The sequence below is a fragment of the Aptenodytes patagonicus genome, chromosome 3 (assembly GCF_965638725.1).
Source record: "Aptenodytes patagonicus chromosome 3, bAptPat1.pri.cur, whole genome shotgun sequence".
NCBI classification, from domain to species: domain Eukaryota; kingdom Metazoa; phylum Chordata; class Aves; order Sphenisciformes; family Spheniscidae; genus Aptenodytes; species Aptenodytes patagonicus.
Window position 1 is genome coordinate 8,645,737 of NC_134951.1, and position 22,736 is coordinate 8,668,472.

The 22,736-nt window shown below is 40.6% G+C and overlaps 1 protein-coding gene across 6 annotated transcripts in view; it reads left to right on the top strand.

Annotated features, from left to right (window-relative positions):
• ITSN2 (intersectin 2) overlaps positions 1–22,736 on the top strand; it is a 90,516-nt gene that overhangs the window by 60,074 nt on the left and 7,706 nt on the right. For 5 of the 6 annotated variants that reach the window (XM_076332680.1, XM_076332684.1, XM_076332683.1 and 2 more), the window contains 12 exons: positions 99–274; positions 559–703; positions 1,186–1,391; positions 2,230–2,294; positions 3,209–3,393; positions 3,714–3,759; positions 3,948–4,069; positions 5,496–5,592; positions 6,696–6,887; positions 20,188–20,309; positions 21,201–21,307; positions 21,944–22,127. In XM_076332680.1, coding sequence (XP_076188795.1) covers positions 99–274; positions 559–703; positions 1,186–1,391; positions 2,230–2,294; positions 3,209–3,393; positions 3,714–3,759; positions 3,948–4,069; positions 5,496–5,592; positions 6,696–6,887; positions 20,188–20,309; positions 21,201–21,307; positions 21,944–22,127 — 1,647 coding nt within the window. Of the gene's footprint in view, positions 1–98; positions 275–558; positions 704–1,185; positions 1,392–2,229; positions 2,295–3,208; positions 3,394–3,713; positions 3,760–3,947; positions 4,070–5,495; positions 5,593–6,695; positions 6,888–12,051; positions 15,773–20,187; positions 20,310–21,200; positions 21,308–21,943; positions 22,128–22,736 lie in introns of those variants that run through there. The other variant, XM_076332685.1, reaches the window with a different exon arrangement.

Consider the following 22,736-nt stretch of genomic DNA (forward strand, 5'->3'; position numbering starts at 1 on the left):
CGCTGTTCAATTCAGAGTGCCAGCAGGCGCTGACGCACTAAATACCCTGTTTCATGCTGCTAATTGTGTTTTCTTTGTATTTGTCCTCCTGTCCATAGGTTGATGAAAAAACGGTGGGAGAGCCTGGTTGGTTATACGGGAGTTTTCAAGGACATTTTGGTTGGTTTCCATGCAATTATGTAGAAAAAATACCAGAAGGAGAAAAATCTTTATCTCCTAAGAAGGCCTTACTTCCTCCTACAGTATCTTTATCTACTACCTCAGCTGCTCCAGAGTGAGTTTTCGTTATGTTTGTGTTAAAATTGTTTTTTCTAAGTTTAGCTAACACATAATGTGCTGTATAGTTTCATTCGCTGTTTGTTTTTAAAATATAAATGCAGAAAACTTATTGAAGAACCTACCTGAAAGTCTTAGCTTGTAAATTTTAAGTATTTGATAGTCTGCTTCGCATTGTGTAGAATATCTGTTTTATATATGTTAAAACAAAAGTGATTCTGCTTGAGGTACTTTTGAAATAAAAATTGTGGTGTGTTAAATATGCCGGTATTCAATTTGCAGACCACTTTCACCGAGTAAATCCGCAGAAGAATCTGATTACCAAAACATACCTTTTTCTAGCCTGAATGTTAATACAGCATGGCAACAGAAATCGGCTTTTACTCGCACTGTGTCCCCTGGATCTGTTTCACCCATTCATGGACAGGTATGGAGAACTTGCTGTATATTAAATTGACGTTGATTAAACTGATTTAAAAAACAAACAAACAAAAGCAAATGAAACCACAGCTTTTCTAATACTGGGTGCACTGAACAGTCTAGAGGATAAAGAAACTAGTCTGAATTCTCCACTAGTGTGCATTGACATAATTCCATGCGTTTCCATGGACCAGTGAGCGAGGAGATTCATGCAGTATGTTTCTTAATTCTATAATAATTTTCACCTGCAATTAGACACAAGATATTTCTAGCAAATAAGAAAGTAAGTTGAGAGATTGTTCCTGAGTCAACAGGTTGTATACAGCAATGTAGAATGTTGTTGACCAGACAACAAATTATTCAGCCAACACTTAGGAAAGAAATTGCTTAGACTGCAATTAAGAGAGACATCACTGGTTGGGTTTTTTTAACACTTGCACCAATTCGGGGTAGTGTGGTCGATCAACATCTCCACTTCTGTCTTAACAGGGGCAACCTGTCGAGAACTTAAAAGCACAAGCACTTTGCTCTTGGACTGCAAAAAAAGATAACCACTTGAATTTTTCAAAAAATGATATCATTACTGTCCTGGAGCAGCAGGAAAACTGGTGGTTTGGAGAGGTACATGGAGGAAGGGGTTGGTTTCCAAAATCTTATGTCAAGCTGTTACCTGGGAGTGAAATCAAGAAAGAGGAGTAAGTATGACTTTTGGTTTTGTTTTATTCAACAGTTTACAAAAAAAGGTGGGTTTAGAGTACAAAATTCTTGCAGTGCTTTAAAGTGCAGAATACAAATACTGTTAAAATTTACACTGTGCCATTTTAGGCTTTTATTATTTCATTCTGGCAAGCCAAGTGATGTTGGGCTCACTGCTGTGTAAACACACAGTCTTCCAAGGCTGAGTGCTGTGAAAAGTCAGTGGTGTTGGGTTATTCATCAAGTGCCAGACTTTGTTTTGGTTCATTACCGAGTCAGCTCTCTTGCAGTGTAGTTGCTTTCTGCCTCTGAAGGTGCCAATTTCTAATTGACCTACAAAGAATTGTAAGCTCATAAGGTGCGTCTTGCAGAAATAGTGTATTTTTACTTGAAAAGATCATTATGTCTATTCTAAAGCTGCAAGGTAACTGTTCAGGTAGTAATTCAAAGTCTGGTTTCTGCTGTGATGGGCTGCACCATTGTGTGTGAATTGTTCTTTTCATGTGTTATGATAAAAGTTCTTAGACATTCTCTAGAATGAGAGAATTTAGACAAAATCTTTAATTTGTACTTCTTTTGGATAGCATAATTTGCAAATATCTCTTCTCGTCTTTCATCACTTTTATTTTTTTTTAAGTGGTGTGCTCTTGGATGCCATTCATATCTTAAATATCAGTAATACCTGTCACTGTTTGACAGTCAGGGAAGTCTTTGCAATTAATTCAGAGGCAATACCAACTTTGAGATAACCAAAGTGAGCTTAGTCTCATCCTAATAAAGAGATTTGTTCTTGATCAGCCTTTTTGGTTACTCAGACTTTTTTTTTTCTTTCTGCAGACCAGAAGCTATTTATGCAGCTGTAAACAAAAAGCCTAATACGCAGCCTTACGCAGCAGGAGAGGGTAAGACAGCATGAAATATGCTACTTAATGATACAGTCTGTTTCTGCTCAATGGCATGTGAGTAAGCTTAAATATGTGAAGAGTTTCTGAGCAGGCCTTTTAATGCTTGTCCAAAAGATACAGTGCAAATGTTGAGCTACTGTTATGAGAGTTCTAAAACAGGAACTTAAGTAAAGCTTGTAACTAATTCAGGTTGAGCACAGGCCTGGGTTTTGCTTTTGTTTCTAAGACTTTTGCTTGAGCATGATTTTATTTCTGAAAACTTAAATATGTCTCATACCCATAAGCCGAGTTCTCTTTCTGCTGTTCTCTACTGTCTTATGCTGTACTGTAGAGACATGAGAAGGGATTTTTAGTCTCCTGAGTGTGGATCATTCTCTTTTAATCAGCAGGGAGTAGAGAAAACAAATACTGCTGGAGAAAAAATTGTGGGAAGCACTTTCTAAGCCTTTTAATCTAGTGTATCTCCATGCTTCCCCAATTATATTTTAATTCCACTTCTGTTTTTTCATTTTTGCTGTGTTAGTCAGATAAGAATGGCTTTAATCAGGTTTAGGTGTGGAATATACGTGCTTGCTGTGAAACACAGAGGTAGGGTGGAATACTTAATGCAAGAGATGAGTTTTCAAGCTGTGGTCTACAGACCTCTGCTGATCCGCAGGATGATCATAGGGTAGCAACTCTCACTGTGCCAAATCATCTATCTGTACAAAGTTGTGTACCTGTCATTCAGAGTTGTACGCATGAGGCGAGATGTGATTACAATCAAGCAAGTAGGTAGGTTGATTCACAAACTTGTGGAGACATGATCCATGTTATGAGCACACTGATGAACGCTGATATCAAAGATAGCTTTACTTGCATCTGACGTACTTTTATTCTCCTATCTGAAACTATTGTGTCCTTCTTTGTAGGTGCTGTTTGCACAGAGTATGTTGCGCTCTATTCATATTCAAGCTCTGAGCCCGGTGACCTGACTTTCACGGAAGGTGAGGAAATCCTAGTGACCCAGAAGGAAGGGGAATGGTGGACCGGGAGCATTGATGGCAGAACTGGAATCTTCCCCTCCAATTACGTCAGACCAAAGACAGATCAAGAAGTGAGTTCGTATTCTGAGAATTAACGCATGATGCTTTCTCTCAATTTTATTGTATTACTGGTATTGGTATCTAGCTCTTAGATAGTGATTTTAAGCAGAGGTTTATGTGCTTGACAGAAAAGAAAAGCCTAGGTAGTTTGAGTGCTAAATCAGTGCTCTAGCCACAGTGTCACACTGCCTCTCTCCGTACTGGATGGTATTTTGTTAAATACAGGCTCAAAATGAAAATCTTCGTGTGCTTTTCTGTCCGCATGCTTAAAGTTGGTGTAGACTCTACTGGTTTTATTGCACATTAAAAGATGATTGTTGTGTCTTTGTAGGCTTCTAGTAATGCTGGCAAAACTGGAACAATAAATAAGAAACCTGGTAAGTGTGTGATAACTTTTTAACATTTAGGACTGTTTCTTAAGTGACTATGAGCATTTAGGTTCATAGCAGTGTTTTAATGGTGGCTAATGTGCTTAGCTGCAAGCTATGTACCAGGATATTTCTGTGGATCTAGCTCCTACTGTAATGAAAAAATAACAAATGCAATTAATATATTATCTTTTCAGAAATTGCTCAGGTTACTACTGCCTATGCTGCCTCAGGAACTGAACAGCTTAGTCTTGCTCCAGGACAGCTAATACTTATTCTGAAGAAAAACGCTAGTGGATGGTGGCAAGGAGAGTTGCAGGTAATTATTGAAGGAGAAATAATTAAGGCTTCATGAACGGCAAGGAAGTGATCTTGGGTTTAATTCAAGAAAACAACTAAGTATAGTGTTCTAAAAGCTGGCTAGAAAGTTATTTTCATCTTGTGTAAACCATATTTGGGGAAAAACAAGTTTTTAATCAACCCTTGGCTTGCTGGGGTTTTCGTTTGTTTTTTTGGTTTGGGGGTTTTTTTTGGTCACAGAAAATAGTAAAACTGTCAATGAACATGTGCATGGGAGGGGGAAGAGGGATGTCGACAGTTAATAAATTGGTTAGGATTTAATTGGTAAAACATTAAATTGTAAAATTATTCTAATGAAAGAACAGGAATTCTTGAAAGTTGGAGTTGGAAGCTAGTTTATTGTGAAGGTTGCTGTTCCCACTTTTCTCCTTTCCCCACCTAGTGACGAATTTCTAGTCCCAAGGGTTGAGGGTACTGTTACGTGGTGTTCTTCTTAAACCATAGTTGATATTTTGACTCTTGGGCTGATCTAACTATTCAGCATCTCTTTTTAAAACCAGCCTGCTTTACAGATGCAGGAGGAGAGATCACAGTGAGCAAGTTGAGAAATTGCTGCACTGAGTTTCTGTGAATTAACAGCAGTGGAAAATTTATTCATCATATGTGCCAAAAAAAAACCAAAACAGAAAACAATGAATAATTTGTATTTTAAGAAAAGTAGGCCCAGTGCTGGTTCAGGAAGAAGCTTCAAAGAATTAAAAAAATAAAAAAAAAAAGTGAGGGAAGGGAAACTAAGATATGTAATTGTCAGTTCTTGCTAGTTTGAATTTCTTTTGTTGTTGTAATAGAGCTCACTCTGCAGTTACTGCTTTCTAAAATCTATGCTCACTTTTACATCCTGACTTTTTTGTGCACTCTGAAGTATATTTGTTTCTTCAGTGTGGGCAGAGATCATCTTTACCTGTGGGACTAAAAAAGGAAAGACTAAAAAATGAGGAAATTCTTTTCAAACCCTCACGTGCTGTACTAGGTAGGAAGTGATACCAAATACTTAGGTCAGGGTTTTCAAAAGTAGCTTATGGTAATCGTTACCTCTTCTGGGAATCTCATTAGAGACTCCTTATATGATGCATAAGTGGAATGTTCGTAGAGCACATTTTCAGCCCTACAATTAAATTGTGCACTGAAATAATTAGCTGCACTTGAAAATTTTGGATTAATACGTTTGCCAGCACATATTAGGGTGCAGCTTTATTTGAATTGGGTTGTTTTATCCTTTAGCCAGATTTTTTCCTTTAGAGATTTGTTTAGTATTTAGTTGGTGTTTGGAAGCCTGACTTTTTGTCTTTTGTTGGCAAAACTGCGTGACATATTTGTTGTGTTTCTTCCAGTCTATAGGCTATTTGGCTTCTTAATTGTGTAATAACCATTTTAAACATTTACAGGCAAGAGGGAAAAAGAGACAGAAGGGATGGTTCCCTGCCAGCCATGTGAAATTACTGGGTCCGAGCAGTGAAAGAACCACATCCGCTGCTCCCTCAGGTGAAAAAAAACCATGACTTTATATTTCATTTAGAGTATTTTATGTAACTGCTTCAATTGGTCAGATGCTAGTCTGAATTACAGAACAAGCATAATATTATGTTTAATGGCCGTATCTGATTGTGGTGTCACTGTGGAAGGTAAAGCCCTAGTCAGAATCTGGGTCTTTTGACAGACTTGTCCGTTCAGCTCTTATCTCTGTCCAAGAAAGGTAAAATCTCACAACTTCTTAATCAAAACAGTTCTTTGTGGGGTCCCTCCCTAGCGTATGCAATCCTCTACATACCTTACAACAGAAAGTCTCAGTCATACAAAGAAGTTTATATCCAGAAATCTGTGAGGATCAGCAGTCCACCTTCTGTGGCAAGAGCTTTTTAATTTTGCTGAATGCACTGAAGAGCCACACCTCTTCTCATTTGGAAACTCCGTGTTTCCAAATGCTGGCAAAAATCTTACAGAAAACTAGGAATCATTGACAAACACCTTGGAATTACATGCACTGCGCCTTATAAGGAGGGAGACTAAGCAAATTTCCACTAGATTTTTCCATTTGAATGGCCGGGTACAAATGAGATTATTTCACAGAAAAGGAGCTTTTTTGGTTCTGCATGCTTAAATTGTGCTGTTCTCCACAGCTATGATTTGCTTATACAACAGCTTCCTGGGTATTACTGGACAAAACTTCCCTTTCACTAAACTAGCAGCTCACGATTAGCTAATGCACATTTCCTCTGCCTTTGCCACGTTTTTCTCACAAGTATCAGCTATGAGATGATCAAACTCACTTTCTTTTCCCAGCCAGTAAAAGAGATAGAAGCATACTTGATTGTATTTTAAAATGTTTAGAAGGTCAATGGATGCTATACTAACCGAATCAATTCGCTATATATAAAGTGGGGAAAAAAGATTACCACCTGGCCCAATTAAAAAAAAGTAAAAGAAAAGGGAGGACAGTTCCATGTCAAGATAAGTTCACGTGGCATTTTTCTTATGTAACGGTGTATGTGAAATTGTTGTTTCTTTCCTGTGGTTATGTAAAACACTCGAAAACAGTCTTAATACTTGTGCAACAGTGTTCTGCTATATTTGTTTTTTCTTCATAGTGTGTCAAGTGATAGCGATGTATGATTATATGGCAAACAATGAAGATGAGCTCAGTTTCTCCAAAGGGCAGCTTATTAACGTACTGAGCAAAGATGATGCTGACTGGTGGCAAGGAGAAATCAATGGTGTGACAGGTCTCTTCCCCTCAAACTACGTGAAGATGACCACGGATTCTGATCCAAGTCAGCAGTGTAAGCAACTTTTATTAATTTTGTTACTTTATTTCAAAGGTGCATTGCTATTCTTCTGCTTTGTGTTTAGAATTCGGAGTTCCAGGCATCAGCTGAATTTATTGGTACTTTAAATACCCTTTCTTTAAATACTTTACTGTAGTACTAAGTACTTTAAATACTTTTCTGTTTAACCTACAAACAACCAGCACATTACCAACCAGCCAGTGTGTGATAGTAAGAGTGCTAGGGTGAGCGAAAATATTAGGTTTGGTAGGTGTTCCCCTTCCACTACAGGTGCTGATGTTTGATAACTGCCACTGACGGGGAGTCAGTGCAGGCATACCGGGCTCGATTATAGAACTTGCTCGAGTTTTATAAAATACGAAAAAGTGTCTGCTGTAGTCATCTTTAACTTATATTTAAACTATTTATCAGTTAAGTAAAAATAGCCATAGAAAGGATCGGGAAAAGATTCTAGCATTAGCAAGTGATCTATCCTATGGTAAATACGCATGTCCTGGCTCCCAGCGAGCCAGCTCTCGTCCAATTCTGAGAAACAAGATACGTATCAAAACACACATTTAAGCTGAAAATTATCAGCAGCAGGCTGAGAACTGAATGCTGGTATATACACCTATCTGATGGTGAAAATTCTCTTGTCTTTTTCACACGTAAACACAGTAAAGGTTCCTGGTGTCTCCCCTCACATGCACACCCCAGTTTTTTGGCCCCTCTCCCCAGAGAAAATTACCACCATTTTTACTCCCTCAGCTTTTCATCTTGGGGCACTGTGATTAAACCAACTTTTATATCAACCCATGACATCAGTGGGTTTGGGAACGTATCTTGATGTAAAAGTTGCTCCTTTGACATAACAAGCCTTGTCCCTTCACTTACTATTTTTTCTCTAGGCGTTATTTGTAGTTTTCTCAGTATAAAAACATGCATCCAGAAGCCTGGCTGAGGCAGACTCTTAATAGCCTGTAGCTAGTGTGTGGGACCAGTTTGCACTTAAGATTTGATCAACACAGTTGTGTTCTTACAGAAGAATTCACAAACTTCGGTAATGAAGGTACACCTTGGATTGGAAAGTTAAAATATTTTCCCTGGGTAGCTTGTTATGGTACCTGGGCAAAATACAGTATGCACCATTCTTGAGGTTTTCTTTTTAGCTAAATTATATCTGTGCTTACATTTTTGGTAACACGATTTTTTTTTTTATTTTTTTTTTTTAATGCCTTTAAATCATTAAAATGATCCTTTGAAAGTTTTGGGTTTTTTCTTTTTTTTGTTTGAATAGAGACAAAAATCTCAATTTTGAAGAAGTAGCATAGACTAAATCCAGATGGGCTATAAAATTAAGATTCTGGCTGCGTATTAAAACTTTCTGGATTTTCAAAAATGATAGAGATATTAGCTTATCACACCAGGTGTGTTTCCATTTAGAGTTACGTAGCTGAGTGTGGTAAGTGCAAGATGATTGCTGAAAATTAGTGGTACGTGCAAAAGCAGTGCTAAGATCAAGTTGTAGTTGGAAGCATTTGATGTGATGATTAAGTTTTTCTCATTGTTTGCTGATATGTCACTAGGCTGTCTTTTTCTCAGATTTCAATGTTGTGGAGTAAAAATATTTCCATCCACATCAAATTGTGGCTGTGTGAACAGAATTTTCCTTTGAAAAGTACACTGGCAAAGGTCAGCCAGTGGCAGTCAGATGAGCAGATGTGCACCAGGTCATCTGTACGTCGTCGTTAAACTTTCGTCTAAGAAATAGTCTGTTTGCTATGAAGCAGATCTACTGGTGCTTAATTAACAAAATCCACCTATTGGTGAATGAAGAATATGTTGAATTTTTTTTTTTTTAATTCTCTGAGTATTTCAAACAAGCTGGTTTGTGTATCATTTTTGTGCTGGGATTTGCCACTTCTTTGTGATATTAAAACATATGCATTTGGAAACTTCAGGAAAAATCCTGCTTAAAGCCCAGAGCCTGCTCAAAACCAGCATGACTTGTTAGCTCAAGCGCAGCATTGTACAAATACCGTTACACAGATTTCAGCTGGGCTACTTTCATATGGTGTGAAGTCAGAGCTAGTAAGTTCTGTTAGCCGTAAGCTAGTGCTGTACCATTCTTCTGTAACCAGAGAAATATTTAAATATGTACTGACTGAACTTTCAAACTTGCTTGGATTTCCTTAAAATATTTTTGTTCTTATTTAAATATAGTGCAGAAATTATCAGTAGTATTCTTGAGAAATCACTAAGGAATTGTCCCACAGAAATGTTGATGTGGCCCTCTAGGGACCAGCTTGGAGATACGACAATATAATTTAAAAAATGCATTGTTATATTTCAAAGAATTGTTAATCTGAGTATTGTAATGTTTCTGTTGAAGAATAGCAGTTTTTCCCACTGTCTTTTCTAGATGGTCAAATGTAATGGTATTTAATATTTAAAAGGGAGCAGGCAGATTTGGTTTACTCAAATAGATTTGCGGCTTAGGAAAATTCTGCTTTTCCCTCAAATTTAAACTCTGTTATATGGACCACCTTTGTATCCAGAGTCTTTCCTGGGACTTACTAGTTATAGCTGTAATGGCAAACTTCCCTAGCAAAGAAGGAACTTAGGTCAGCGAGATGTTTCTTCTCTTAGGTGGCTGAAATAGCTCTCTGAACAGAATAAGCTGTGCTGACAAGATCGCTTTTCCCGTTGGTGTAGCTGCACATCCTGGCATAGGGTCTCTGCAGGGAAAAAAAAAATAGTCAATTAAGGGTGTCATAGGTCTGTCAGCAGGTCTCTTAAATACATCTGAGTCCTGGTGATTGCAGAACACAGAATACTTGGGTATTGAGTCGTGCTCTCAGTGACCTTGGTGATGGTTAGACTTACTCATGTTTTAATGACATTTTAATAGCCCTTATTCTAATGTTTGCACAAAAGTCATCATAAGGAGTAAATAAGATATGCAGGAGGTTTCAAAATACAAACAGCTATAGACTTTAAGTAAAGGAATATGCATTGTCTCATAATCTTCTGTTCTTTGTTGAGTGCATGCTCAACCATTCAGGGTCACATCTTTTGTGTATTGCCAGTACCCGTCTAAGACATGTCTATCGGGTTTTCTTCCCAAGGAGTGTGTAAGGCGGGGTAGGCATGGTGCACTTACCACTTTACAGTTCTTCCCGATGGCCTGGTCTGGAGATAACTTTGTCGTTTCAGCCAGTCTTCGTCTGCCTTAAACAGTTGCTCTTAGAAACTTGTTCTCTCCTTATTTGTTGGCTTTTTCAGTGAGATAGCTTTTTTCAGTTTGTTTTCTTATCCATGGGACAAGTCTGAGCCTTGTCTTTGTATTTTCTTTTGTTGAGATTTTCTCCCCTCCCGTACCTCAGATGGAGGCAAGACAGATGTTCCAGCTACATCTGCATACTTGGTTGCTGGATGTCTCCTAGTGTTAGAGATCTGTTCATCTCTCGGAGACATTCTTGCTGAGAGCTGGACAACTCAGCCAGGTGGACATAGCTGTGCTCAGTGTGCAGAGGCTTCTAGTTCCTCTTATCTGAGGTATCTCATCTCCTTTTGTGAGACTGGTCTTTCATAGAGCTGAATGTTGTACCAGTTCTTTCTACTTCAATGTACGTATAGTTACTGTTTCTGTTCGCCCTTTTTTCTTTTCATAGCCCAGCATTGCCACGGTTCCTCAGGCATCTAAGTTACTCCTTCAGGTGCTCAGATGTGAGCTCCAGATAGTCCCCACAGCCTGATAAGCACCTCCTTCCCCCATTTAAACCTGCCTGCTCTGCCTTCTGCCAGTGCAATGGCAAAAGTTGGTTAGACTGGGAACGGATCCTCTCTCCGTAGGCTGTTCTTGACATGCATATGACGACGGTGTGAATTTCCTTAGGTACAAACTTGATGTTTATAGTAATACCACTAGATCTACCTAATTTTTTTCCTCCCCAAACCTTACTTGTAGATGTGACACGTTAGAGACATGAGGCAAGTCCTGTCCTTTCAACAACAAGGATCTGTATTTCCAGAAGTTCATCTCCATGCACAAAAGACCATTAGTAATTCCTGTCCACCACTGTCTAATGAATGAAGCTGACCGAATTTTCAAGGGTGTTCATAGTGAAAAAACAACTGAACTGACGTGCTCGTGGCAGATGCATTTCTGTGTCTATATGTGGACAACACATTTTGAAGTTCTCTAGTTATTGCCAAGTAGCTTCTCTTTATGATTATGGAGTAAGAGTTCATGGTATCAGTGGCTTTGAGGTGTTGCATGTTGCAGGTCCACATTCATTATTTAACACATGAAGATTAATAATTTATTCTAAGATTTTACTCAACAGCTCCAGAATTTTACCCTTTTTACCAAGGATCAAATACGAAATCAGTCCCTTAGTTCATAGTGACATAGTCATTTTGTATTTCTAAAACTATTTGGTGAATGTCAGTCAGGCTTGATAAAGCTTCCAGGTTGAAATCCTGGGGTCCGGAATAGTCTCCGGATTGCCCACGAGGTGCGTGCAGCTACAGCCCACGTCATACATCTGCCTTTAACCTGACTTTGCAGTGCCTCTTCTAGACCGTGTAGACCTTGGTTTCTGATGGGAATATTGAGTGATGTGGTACGTCCTACTTCATGGACACATACTTACTAGAGACAAGGTTTCATTTCATTTCAGGCTTTGAACAGAGTCGAACAGGTTAATTTTTATGTGCCAATATGAATAAATTCATTGAGACTTTTCCTTACAAGTTTATTTTTTTATCTGATTTTCTAAAGTCTCATTACAAGTTTCTCAGGAGAAATCCTGGCTTTGTTGAAATCTCAGGGAATTTTGCCATTGCCTTTAAAAAAGCCCTAGGGCTTGACCTTGAGTTGTTGAGTCTACATAACAGAAGTCTTCCTTGGGAATAAACTTTCTTCTTCAAGTGAATCAGCTACAAGTGTTTTTCAGAGTCAGTGATGGCTGGTCTCAAGTACTTAAAACTGTGTGTTTATAAATACGAAATTGCAAGAGTAGAAGCTCGTGATGTCTGTTTGCAGGAGGTTGAATGTTAGTCATTCCTTTCTGACCTTCTTGGTGTTGTTCTGTCTTTATCCATAGAACTCATATGTTTCACTCTTCAAATTTATGTTCATTTTATCCTTCATTTTTTTTTTTGTTTTTTTTAGGACCCAATGTTGTCTTCCAGTGTGAAAGCACCTCAGAGACCCACTATCCAAGTTTGACTGTAGCGTGGAGGCAGGGTGGCCAGCCCTGCTCACATATCTCTGACACAATCCTTTTGCTTCGTTTGAACGTTAGATCCAGTCAAGAAATTAGGTTTTTGTGGGTTTTCTTATAATCTACGGTTACAGTTGATTTGTAAAAGCAGAAAGGATAGTGGGTCTTTGTGTGGCTTTCACTGCTGTTCATTCTTGTTTCCTTTAGTATTTTTCTTTGGTATTGATAATCGTAGATCATTAGCATGCATATCAAGTTATCGTTTGCATGGTGGGATTGCAGACACACAAAGACCCACTATTTGCACAGTTTATCTGAGCTGTTTTGAATGGGCAGTTGTGTTCTTTGAATGTTGTAATGTGCATACTTTGCAGAATTAAAATGTTCGCTGATTATTGTTCTAATGGACTTGATTTAATCTCTTACATATTGAGCTTTTAAAATTGGCAGCCTACAAGGCTCATCCAGAAGACAAGCCCTACCTGTCTCTGCTGCTGACAGTCACTGTGATTACAAACATGCTACAAGATCTAAGATTCAGATCTGGTGCAGTCCATCCAGCCTTTTAACTGGGGAAAGAACTATCAAGCATAGAGTGGAGGATATTTTAATTTTTTTTCTTCCTTCACAGTAGTGCTATAGCAGGAATTCAGGTTGTTTTGGCTCGGTATGTCCTATCCCCAAACAACCTCCTTCCTTTAAATACTTTATTCCGATAATTCATATTTGCTGTCAGTTTCAGCAAACAGCAAACATGTACTAGTTACTGCAGTAAGTACTTACACAGCCTCTGTGCTACTAGACCCTTTCCTTCATTAAACAGTTAATGGTACTGAATAGTGTTTTTGTCTGGCTACGGTCTGCAGTGACTTAAAGCAAGTATTGTCTGAAAGCTGCTGCTCTTCTTTCTGTTAAATAAATGAGCAGCCTAATACATAGGTAACCTCGATAAGAGATGTTGCCAGAAAAGAAACACTAACAGACACCTGGAGCTGAAGGCAGAGCGTTTGGGTTTAAAAATGGAATTATACTCCTCAGCTCAAAAGTGGTCCTTAAAGGTACAGTTATGGCATGTCAGCAGTATGGCGCAGTAAAGGTGCCCATGTTTTATTAGTTTGGGGGGAGGGAGGGACCAGGACTTCAGGACTATAACCCTGATACCCCTCTAAATAAAAGGATTAACTTAATAGCAGACTACGTGTCTGATTAAATAGTTCTGTGCTCCTGTAGCAACAGGAGAGATCTAGTAGACAGTTGGTTTCCTGAACTTGGTGACAAAACAGCAGAGGTCACTTAAGCAATCAGAAATGTTTACAAAACACTGTTTGTTTACTATATACATATATATATATATATATGAATGTTGTGAAGGTACTATCAGGAAAAGGTTAGTCCAATTGCAGAGATTTAAAAGCCTTTCTCCAAAATGTCTATAGAAAGAGTGAGATGTTATGTATTTAATATACTTGATGAAATAACGTGTATGTGCCCTTTAGTTCAGAGTATCAGTATCTTTTGTGCAATACGGACTACAGCAATGTGCCTACATAAAACTACAAATGGATTTTTATTCTGGATGTATTTTGTCTAAACCAGTATTTTGTTACAGAATGAAATCATGTTATTGTAGGCAAATAATGTGCTAGATAATTCTTTGAGTATTCTAGCTGACTTGATTTCCTTATGAAACTACATTTTAAGTATTTCTACTAAAATACGCTAATCACCCTGAACTGCGTTCTCTGAATTTCCAACTTTGAAAGCCTGTTTAATGCAGGCTGAAGTGTGTTGTGCTACACCAGTGGCATCAAGCAGTCACTTACTGTAGTCTTAATAATTAGGTGATCTTGCAAATTATCCCGTTTCTAAAAGGCACTGTTAACCTGCGGGATTTGAGCCAAACTGAGTTCCCAATGTTCAGTGACAGTTTTCCTTGAATGCCAAATGGCCACTAATTGTCTTTGACAAGGTGGAAAACAACTTCACATCCTGTCTGGGATGTTCTAGGAAATAGTTACGTGGCATTTTCCAAAAACAACTGGCATTCTACCCATATTTTAATGGATACAATTGGAGAGTAGGGTAGTATTAGGTAAAGTTTCACGCAAGTAGTGTGAAATATATAGTTGGGTATGTAGATATGAGCATTGATAATTATTGAAACAGCTGCCCCTCAGTTTGAACTGATGAATATTGAAATGAAGCATTTGGGGCTTTCACTGTTACCGTTGCATGTTTCAGCATTACCTGAGTACACTCTAAATTCTCTAACTGTAATAACGATAATAATACACCTTAATAATGCTGATTGAAAGAGACGTGGTCCCTGCCTTCAGTATTTATCTCTACTGCAAAAGTCTGCTTAACACAGCTCAAGCACAGTCACCTGAGAGCTTCTGCTCTCCTTCGCACGCTGGTGCAGAAAGGATTGTATACATACATCAGATCATCGGTAGGAAAGACTATGCCGAGGATGTATTTAAGGCAAGATTATTTTAAAATAACGTTCTGTATCACTGAAGAGGCGTAGCTAATAGAAGCTGGGTTTAAATCAGACTTTTTCTTTCAGAAATGTTACTTTTTCTCTGGTTGTGTGCAGTCCACTTCCTTGCTGATAAAAGTCCATAGAGATGGGTTCAGCTGTCATCCCAGCCAGCCAAGTAAAACTAGCGTTGAAGTGTTCATCCCTTATTTGGGTGAAAAAGGTTGGCTTTGGAACTAAGGACAAGGTGGAAAATAGAATTATTTGTTGAAGTGATGGTCCCCGGTGAAGAGCTGAGAGTCTAAATGTTGCTCAGAGCCCCACAAGGTTAACAGTTAAAACTGAAGCCAACCAGGAGAGCAAAATACGATGTTGCCTGCAGCATCCTACTTGCTTAATATTGTTTCCCGTAGGCCAGCAGAGAATAGGGGCCATGGTGTGACTGGGGGTAAGAATGTCCACGATGCTGTAAATGCCCAAGAACAGGTACTGAAACGCTTCCTAATTTTGTAACTGTCTAGTTTCCATAATGGACTAACAACCTACAGAAGCGTAGTTTTACAAAAGCTTAGTTCACAGAGCTGAGTTCCTGATCCAGCAATCAGATGCATGCGGGAAAGTCTTGTGCCGCCACCGAGACCCGGTTGCAGGGCTGGGGTGTGCGAGTAGTCAGTGATCGTGAAGGGCCGTGAAAGCATACAAAGCATTATCATCATGTCAGTGTTAGTAACGTTACAGTTAGGAGTGCAGAAGGCATAAAGCTCCATCAAAAAGGTTACACGCTAATAATTGAAACATCTCCTACCAGTCATTGAATATTTACGCCATCTCGATGCTTGGTCAGATCGTATCCCTGTGTGATTTTCTTGAGTCGGGTTGCAAACACCTGTAAATAAGTCTGCTCGTAGGAATGCCGACGAACCTTGGCCTGTAGTAGTGTTGGGGGCTGCTACAGGGTCATGCTACTTCAATGTAATGAACTAATAAAACTGCTACGTAGTGGTGTGTGCTACCTTAAAATCTCTTTTGTTGTCCTTTTCAAGCTAGAGTATTAATGTTTGGGGATGATTGTTAAGACATGCAAATGCAGGCTATGCTTAGCATGAGGCAATTGTTCATCTTTGTTTTTAAACAAAGTTGTAAGATAACTATGCAAATGTATTTTATTAAAGGGACACATAAAAGGATCTAGTTTGTCTGTTGTGGTTTTTTTGTCCATCTGGGGAGGATTTTTTCCCATCTGAATAGCTTGGTACGAGCATTGTGTTACCTGGCTCTGTGACAGAGCAACTTGATTTTGCTTTTTACCTCTTGAAAATGAAATCATAACTTTCTTCTGTTGTAGCAGAGAGTTGCATTTACTGATTAGGGGAGATGGGATAAAAGTTTTTATTATGTTTCCCAGGGCCTGATGGAACCCAGCCTTTCCACGGCGGCAAACTTCTTGGGCTAGTTCCTTTCACAGGTTTCAGTAGGCGCAGAGGCTACTGACAGCTACAGGCAGTGACAGGAGTACATTGCAAGTGAATTAGCCTTATGTGTGCCAGCAGAGGTTGTAAAATGGCTATGGGTGATGTCCCGTGATACCATCTGTCTGTTCTCTGGCTGTAGTAAAGGGACTGTTTTAATGTCAGCCCATGGTACTTCAGGTGAGGTGTAGTCTTTCTGTGGTAGCCTGGGAAAATAGAGGCAGGCTAATACAGGCGAACAAAAAAATCTTATCTGCTTTTTCCAGCCATATCAACTGGCTTGAGCTAAAAAAACAAAAAAATTAACACCCACCCCACCCCCAAGCCAAAACCACAACCAAAAAACCAACCTACAACCCTAAACAAACCAAGCTACTTCCTTACAAATGCAGTTTATATAGGCCACCTCTACCCCTTAAGTCTTCACCGGTCACCCAAAGCAGTGATGCCTCTGGTATAGACAGATCCTTCAGGACAAGTGCCTGAGCTCATGTTTGAGGCTTAAGGTGCCTTTCCAGAGCTGTCATTTTTAATGTGTTTTTTCATTGTTCGTTGAGTGGGGAAGTTCGCTGGGGAAGGGGACGAAGCACTCGGTGCCCCAGCAGATCTGGGCATCTTTGAAAGCCTTTTATCTGTTTTTTTACCTCAATTCTCTGGAACCGGCTTTTAAGTGAAGAATTTTAATTCACTTCCCCTTTTTTAACAAAGGAAAAAAAGGAAATTTTTTGAAATGGTGATAGGTCTCGTTCATCTGTCTTTCATTGGAGGATTTCTTTTCTTCAGAAAGTGTCATTCTTCCCCTTGAACTTACGCAAATCCAAAATACGTCAGTAATTGGAAAGGTTTTCTCCCCCAGCCCCCCATGTTTTTCAGGCGTTTGAATCTCCTGCAGAGTAGAACATCTTTTGACTGTGAAACTCGGTAGTTTTTCACGCAGGGTGAGTTATGTTAGTAGGAAGAAAGTATTTCTTGTTCAGGTATATTTGGAGAGGAAAGTGTAATCTTAACCATAACTTTAGAGACTGGCATTTCCTGTTTATAAACTCTCCGGCTTGTTTTACCCTGCCCCTGCGAGACAGCTGCTTCCTCGTCTTGGAGAGCAGGATTTATCACAGAAGGTACCACAGCTGTAGTAGGCATCGCTCCCTTGCTATGCCCTAAGTTTCAAAGGTACCAGACGCCCGCTGCTTGCTCCGTTAGATGTTGTTCTCCGGAGGGAGCTGGGCAGATCATGCCCCAGATTGTCTGAACAGCCTGGCAGTACCCTGCTCTCGGTGGAAGAGGCAGGCTGGCTTGCCCTCCAAAGGTAACGTAAACCTCTTATCTCGCCAACAGAGGGAGGCGAGCCTCCAGCGTGGGCAGCTGAGATTTGCCTCTGCAGGCGCTCCCAAAAATCTCGCTGCTTTTCATTAGCTGTATGGGGAGCTTGGGATGAAGCTTCACAAGACAGAAGCCAAACCAACAGCTTTCTGCTGCCGAAAAAGGCAGTTTTACTGTTTCCACGCACATTCCTGGCTGCTAAACTAGCAGAAAACTACTGTTTTCTTTTCCCCCCTTGGGATTCATTTGCTGCCAGGGTGTGAGCTGAGAGTCAGATAAGTGCCAGAATTGATGTAAGGAAAGGAGGGAGCAGGAATGTGGGAGGAGAACGGGTAGAGATGCAGGTCCACCCTTTCCGTACCAGTGAGCCCATGGGTTGCTATGGCCACTTTGGAAAAACATTGGCAAATGCACTAGGGTAGGTTGTTTTATTCTCCCTCTCGTTTGCCTTTTTTCCCTTCAGATCCAAATGCCTGACTTCACCCTCTAAAATCAGATGTGTGGATTGCGTACTATGTTTTTATGCCAGTATCATCAGACCCATCAAAATTTGGGGTGTTTTCACTGGTGCTTATTTAAATGTAAACTCGCACTCATCTGACAGTCCAAATACAGGTTAGTGCAGGAGCCAGTTAATTTAACTGCATTTTTGTATCTGATAATGGGCTTATAAACCAAATCTATTTTAGGTGCATAAAAAAAGGCCCGTTTTCCTTCCAGTGTTTGCTTCAACTTTAAGTAGACAGCATGAGACAGACACAGATCTGAGCGTGTGGGTTGTTCTAACAGCTGTGATACAAGCAAACAGCAACAGGAGTTTCAGTCCGTCCCTGCTTTTGTTGCCGGAGCGTACCTTGCAGTAGAAAAGAGAACCACATGGTCAATGCTGAGACTTCAAATCTGGACAAATAAAGTCTCGTTACTGTGCGAGCCCTTGATTATCCTAAAATTTCACGTCTTAGGAACCAGGTGGGCTTAAACTCAGTCCTGTGCAGACTAAAGAATGACACTAGAATCCAGAAGTAGCACCCACTGGCCACAGTCCATCTTGACGGACTGAGATAGCAAACTTCATAAGAATCATTTTGATCTGTAGCTGCACTCCTTTTTCTCATCTAATTTTGGCCTGATCGTAACTTTGGGAGTAACTAAGGCCAGAAGCAGCATTCTGCACGATCAAAAGAGCTGCAATCGCAGGTCTTTTCATAAAAAGTGGCGTTTTTTTCAAATCTTGTCAGAAAGCTTAAGATCTGTCATCCTCCTTAGGGGTATAAAACGGAGCTGAAAAGTCCTGATTTTAAATCTAGCTATTGCCTTTACTGTTTTACTTCTTTGCATTGCTCAAAGGCTTTCCCTGTTAAAATATTTCGAATGGTCTCTTCATTTGACAAGTGTTTCTCTCTTGCTGAAGGTTGCGGCTCCTTCAAAGCAGCTTGATGCCTCTCCAGCAGGAAGCGCACAAGCCTGGGCGGTTCCCATTAGGCCACTGTCACATCAAGTTTAGCCAAATCTTTAGTGTTTCTTGGTGTCCCGTGTCCCGTGTCCCCCCCCCCCCCCCCCCCCCGATTTATTACTGACTCATTTTCATTTCATTATTTAGAGCAGAGAAATTTCCCATAAACAGATCTATACATTGGCAGTGAATAGAATAAAGTCACGTTCTAGTGTCCTAGATGTGTTAGGGTGACAAGGGAGACGCAGCTCTTCGTGCTGTAGGTCACACTGCCTTTCACACCACCTGTAAACTTTCAAAAAGCATCATTCCTCTAGAAATGCCGGATCTAAACGAGTCCCTGCAATGTCCTTTCTGCTATCCCGCAAAATCCACAGTTCACGTTGTATTAAAATCCAATGCCATCGCATCAAGTGATAGATGTATGTTCTCAAACGCTCTGTAATTGTTTCTTTTTTTTATTTTCCCCCACCCTGCTGCTTCGCAGTACTCTGCTAGCATGTGATGGCTAACAGAGGGATCAGAGTTTGGCTTTCTGTGCTCTCCTTCACCCATCTAAACATATTCACCACTTCGTTTTTACCAGTTTTTGATTCGATTACTAAATTGCAAACGTTGTTGTCATGCTTACTAACATGTACACAGCAGAGAAAAAGCAGTGTGAAGCTGTAGGGTCTGCATGTTATTACAGAAAACTTGGGGTCTGTGTCATTGGACGTCTGTGTGTTCCTGTGCATGATTTTGATTATTCATACTTGATGCATAAAAATAACTCAACATATTTCAGGCTCATTTTGTTTCTAAATGAGAAAAAAAGTTGTGCAACTGTGAAGTTATGCAACTATAACATTATGCATTATAACTTTACAAATTTGTACCGGTGGTTTGTATCATAAACTAATAACCAAGGCAGAGTGCTTTGGAAATGGGGTGGAGATTAAAGGTGCAATGTCATAAGTCAGACCCCGACACATTCTAGATGACTTCATCTCACAAAAGACATTGCATAAGGTAAGAGAAAATGACAGTTTCAAAACGGTATGGAGAAAAGGAGAAGAGATGAGAAAAACCATGAGACACATGGGGTGGCAGGAAGCCGGGAATTCTTATTCTGCATGACAGTGCGAGAACAAGGGACGTTCGAAGAAATAAAAAGGCGACAGACTAAAAAAATGACATAAAGGGGGGAGGGAATCGATCACTACATCACTCGATTGTGAAACCCGCTGCTGCTGTGGACAGGGTTTTACCACTGTGAATATAGTCTGAACCATAGGCTGGTGTATGTTGATGCAATTTTGTTAATTCATCAGATCTGATGGCCCCGGTGGGATCTAAACTACTGGCTTACTTCTCATAGGGTGTGCTGATCTCCAAAGCCTTGACACTATGCAGCCCATGGAAAGGAAAAGGCAGGGCTACATTCACGAACTCATTCAGACGGAAGAAAGGTATATGGACGATCTTCAGCTCGTCTTAGAGGTGAGATGTCTTGGATGTGAAAATGCATTTGGAAGAACGCCACCTCTGTCCTACTGAATAATAGCAATAAAGGGATTCTTACGAATTGTGAAACGCCAGAGGAAGAAAGTGAGGTTGTGTGAGCACCTCCCTTTCTAGCGAATGTTATGTGGTTGTCCACCAGGCAAAAACATCACGTGGTGAAATCCATTGTCTTATGAGGACCTTACTGTTTTCCAAATCCTGTTCTTAAGTGTTTGGGCTCACTGTAAAGATGATGGGCTCGGCTGGCTTGTCTGGCAAAGCTGTGTAAGCACCATAAAAGTTTACTGTCTGCCTTCGTCTCCGATTTTATTTCTGGAAGCAAGACCACCTCACTAGGCAGGGCAGGAACTGGCCAGCGTTAGGTGGCCTTGGGCGTCTGACTTGACCTCTCTATATAAAACAGCTATGTGGTGAAGTGTTAAAGGTGTTAAATAGACTGAGTTACACAGGTGTTCCGCTATCCAGAGGTACTGTGCCGCGGGTCCCTGAAAGAAGCTGTAGTTCTGCATGCAGGTTGTGCATGCAGACTCCGAGTGCTCTGGGCATGGGGATAGGTGTGAAGCGTAAGTGTAATTTGTGTAGCAGTTGACTCCGAAATCATGGGAATGCTCTTCGGCTGAACAGTCAGCCTGCAGGTCCCAGTGCTTGTCCCTGCTTCACAAACGGTGATGCCGGTGTCAGAATGAGGTCACACACTTAGGAAGAACAGCGACAGCTGTCACAAGTGCTAGTAAGGAATTGCTTTTAACTTCTGAGAAATTGGACGCTGAGCGTTCAAAAAAAGCAAAATCACTGCTAGGCTAAAGAAGAGGCTGAGCTGCTTTTGTCTCTGAAGAATTGCTCACCTTTCTGACTTTTTGACTGCAGGTTTTCCAAAAACCGATGGCTGACTCAGGCTGTCTCACGGAAGGAGAAATGGGGCTGATCTTTGTTAACTGGAAGGAACTCATCATGTCAAATACAAAGTTACTGAAGTGAGTACTTACCCACGTTTTTATGTTTTCCTCTTCATCTTTATTCTCTTGTTCCTTTCCCCAGGAAGTTTTCTGGGTTTACAGCAAATATTTCTGTCCTTGCTGATTTCCTGTGCGTGCGTGCATTCAGAACGGCTAAATGCATTCAGACTACCTCACAAAGAAGGAGTTGTTAAGAGAGAGAGGGGAATAAACAGCAATAACAGATGCACGTTTGCTGTAATACCTTAGAAATAGAGCCTACACAAAAGCATGTGCACGGAAGGCGTTCTTCCCAGTTTTCTGCAAAGCAGCCTTCTGTCCTCTAAAAATAAACTTTGGAGAGACAAAGTGGCTAATAACTTATTGAAATGGGATGCTAGTTGAATGTAGAGATTGATGCCGATTGTCCCAGAAACCTCAAAGGAGAGTCTCGGTCCCGCAGACCCCATCAGGCAGATCGTTCAGCTCAGCGTGTTGTGCCGGTGACTTCCTGGGGGCTCAGCCTGGACCCTGTGCCGGCTGGAAGCGCCCGTGCTGTGTAAGGGAATTCACCTCGCAGGCTTGCGTCCTTTCAGAGGTGGATGTTGTCAGGGTCTTGATTTAGGCCTCGCAGACTTGGCAGCAAAGTTGGATGGTGATTTCTTTCCTCTTCAGAGCCTTGCGAGTGCGTAAGAAAACAGGAGGAGAAAAAATGCCAGTGCAGATGATTGGGGACATCTTAGCAGCAGAGCTCTCTCACATGCAGGCCTACATTCGGTTCTGCAGCTGCCAGCTTAACGGAGCTTCGTTGCTGCAGCAGAAAACTGATGAAGATGCTGATTTCAAAGACTACTTAAAGGTATCTTATTCAGTAGCTTTTGTGCCTTCTCCTTTCCTCGATAACAGGAGCCCGACCAGATCAAAATAACCCAGGAGAGTAAAATCTTGCAAAATAGCTAAGAACCTTCTAAGGTGTATTTATATGATGACCACGGTTAACACTGTGTGTGCTTTTTATTTATCATAGAATCATAGAATCATTGAGGTTGGAAAAGACCTCTAAGATCATCGAGTCCAACCGTCGACCCAACACCACCATGCCCACTAAACCATGTCCCTAAGCGCCTCATCTACACGTCTTTTAAATACCTCCAGGGATGGGGACTCAACCACTTCCCTGGGCAGCCTGGTCCAATGTTTCACCACTCTTTCAGGAAAGAAATTTTTCCTTACATCCAATCTAAACCTCCCCTGGCACAACTTGAGGCCATTTCCTCTCGTCCTATCGCTTGTTACTTGGGAGAAGAGACCGACCCCCACCTCGCTACAACCTCCTTTCAGGTGGTTGTAGAGAGCGATGAGGTCTCCCCTCAGCCTCCTTTTCTCCAGGCTAAACAGTCCCAGTTCCCTCAGCCGCTCCTCATAAGGCTTGTTCTCCAGACCCCTCACCAGCCTCGTTGCCCTTCTC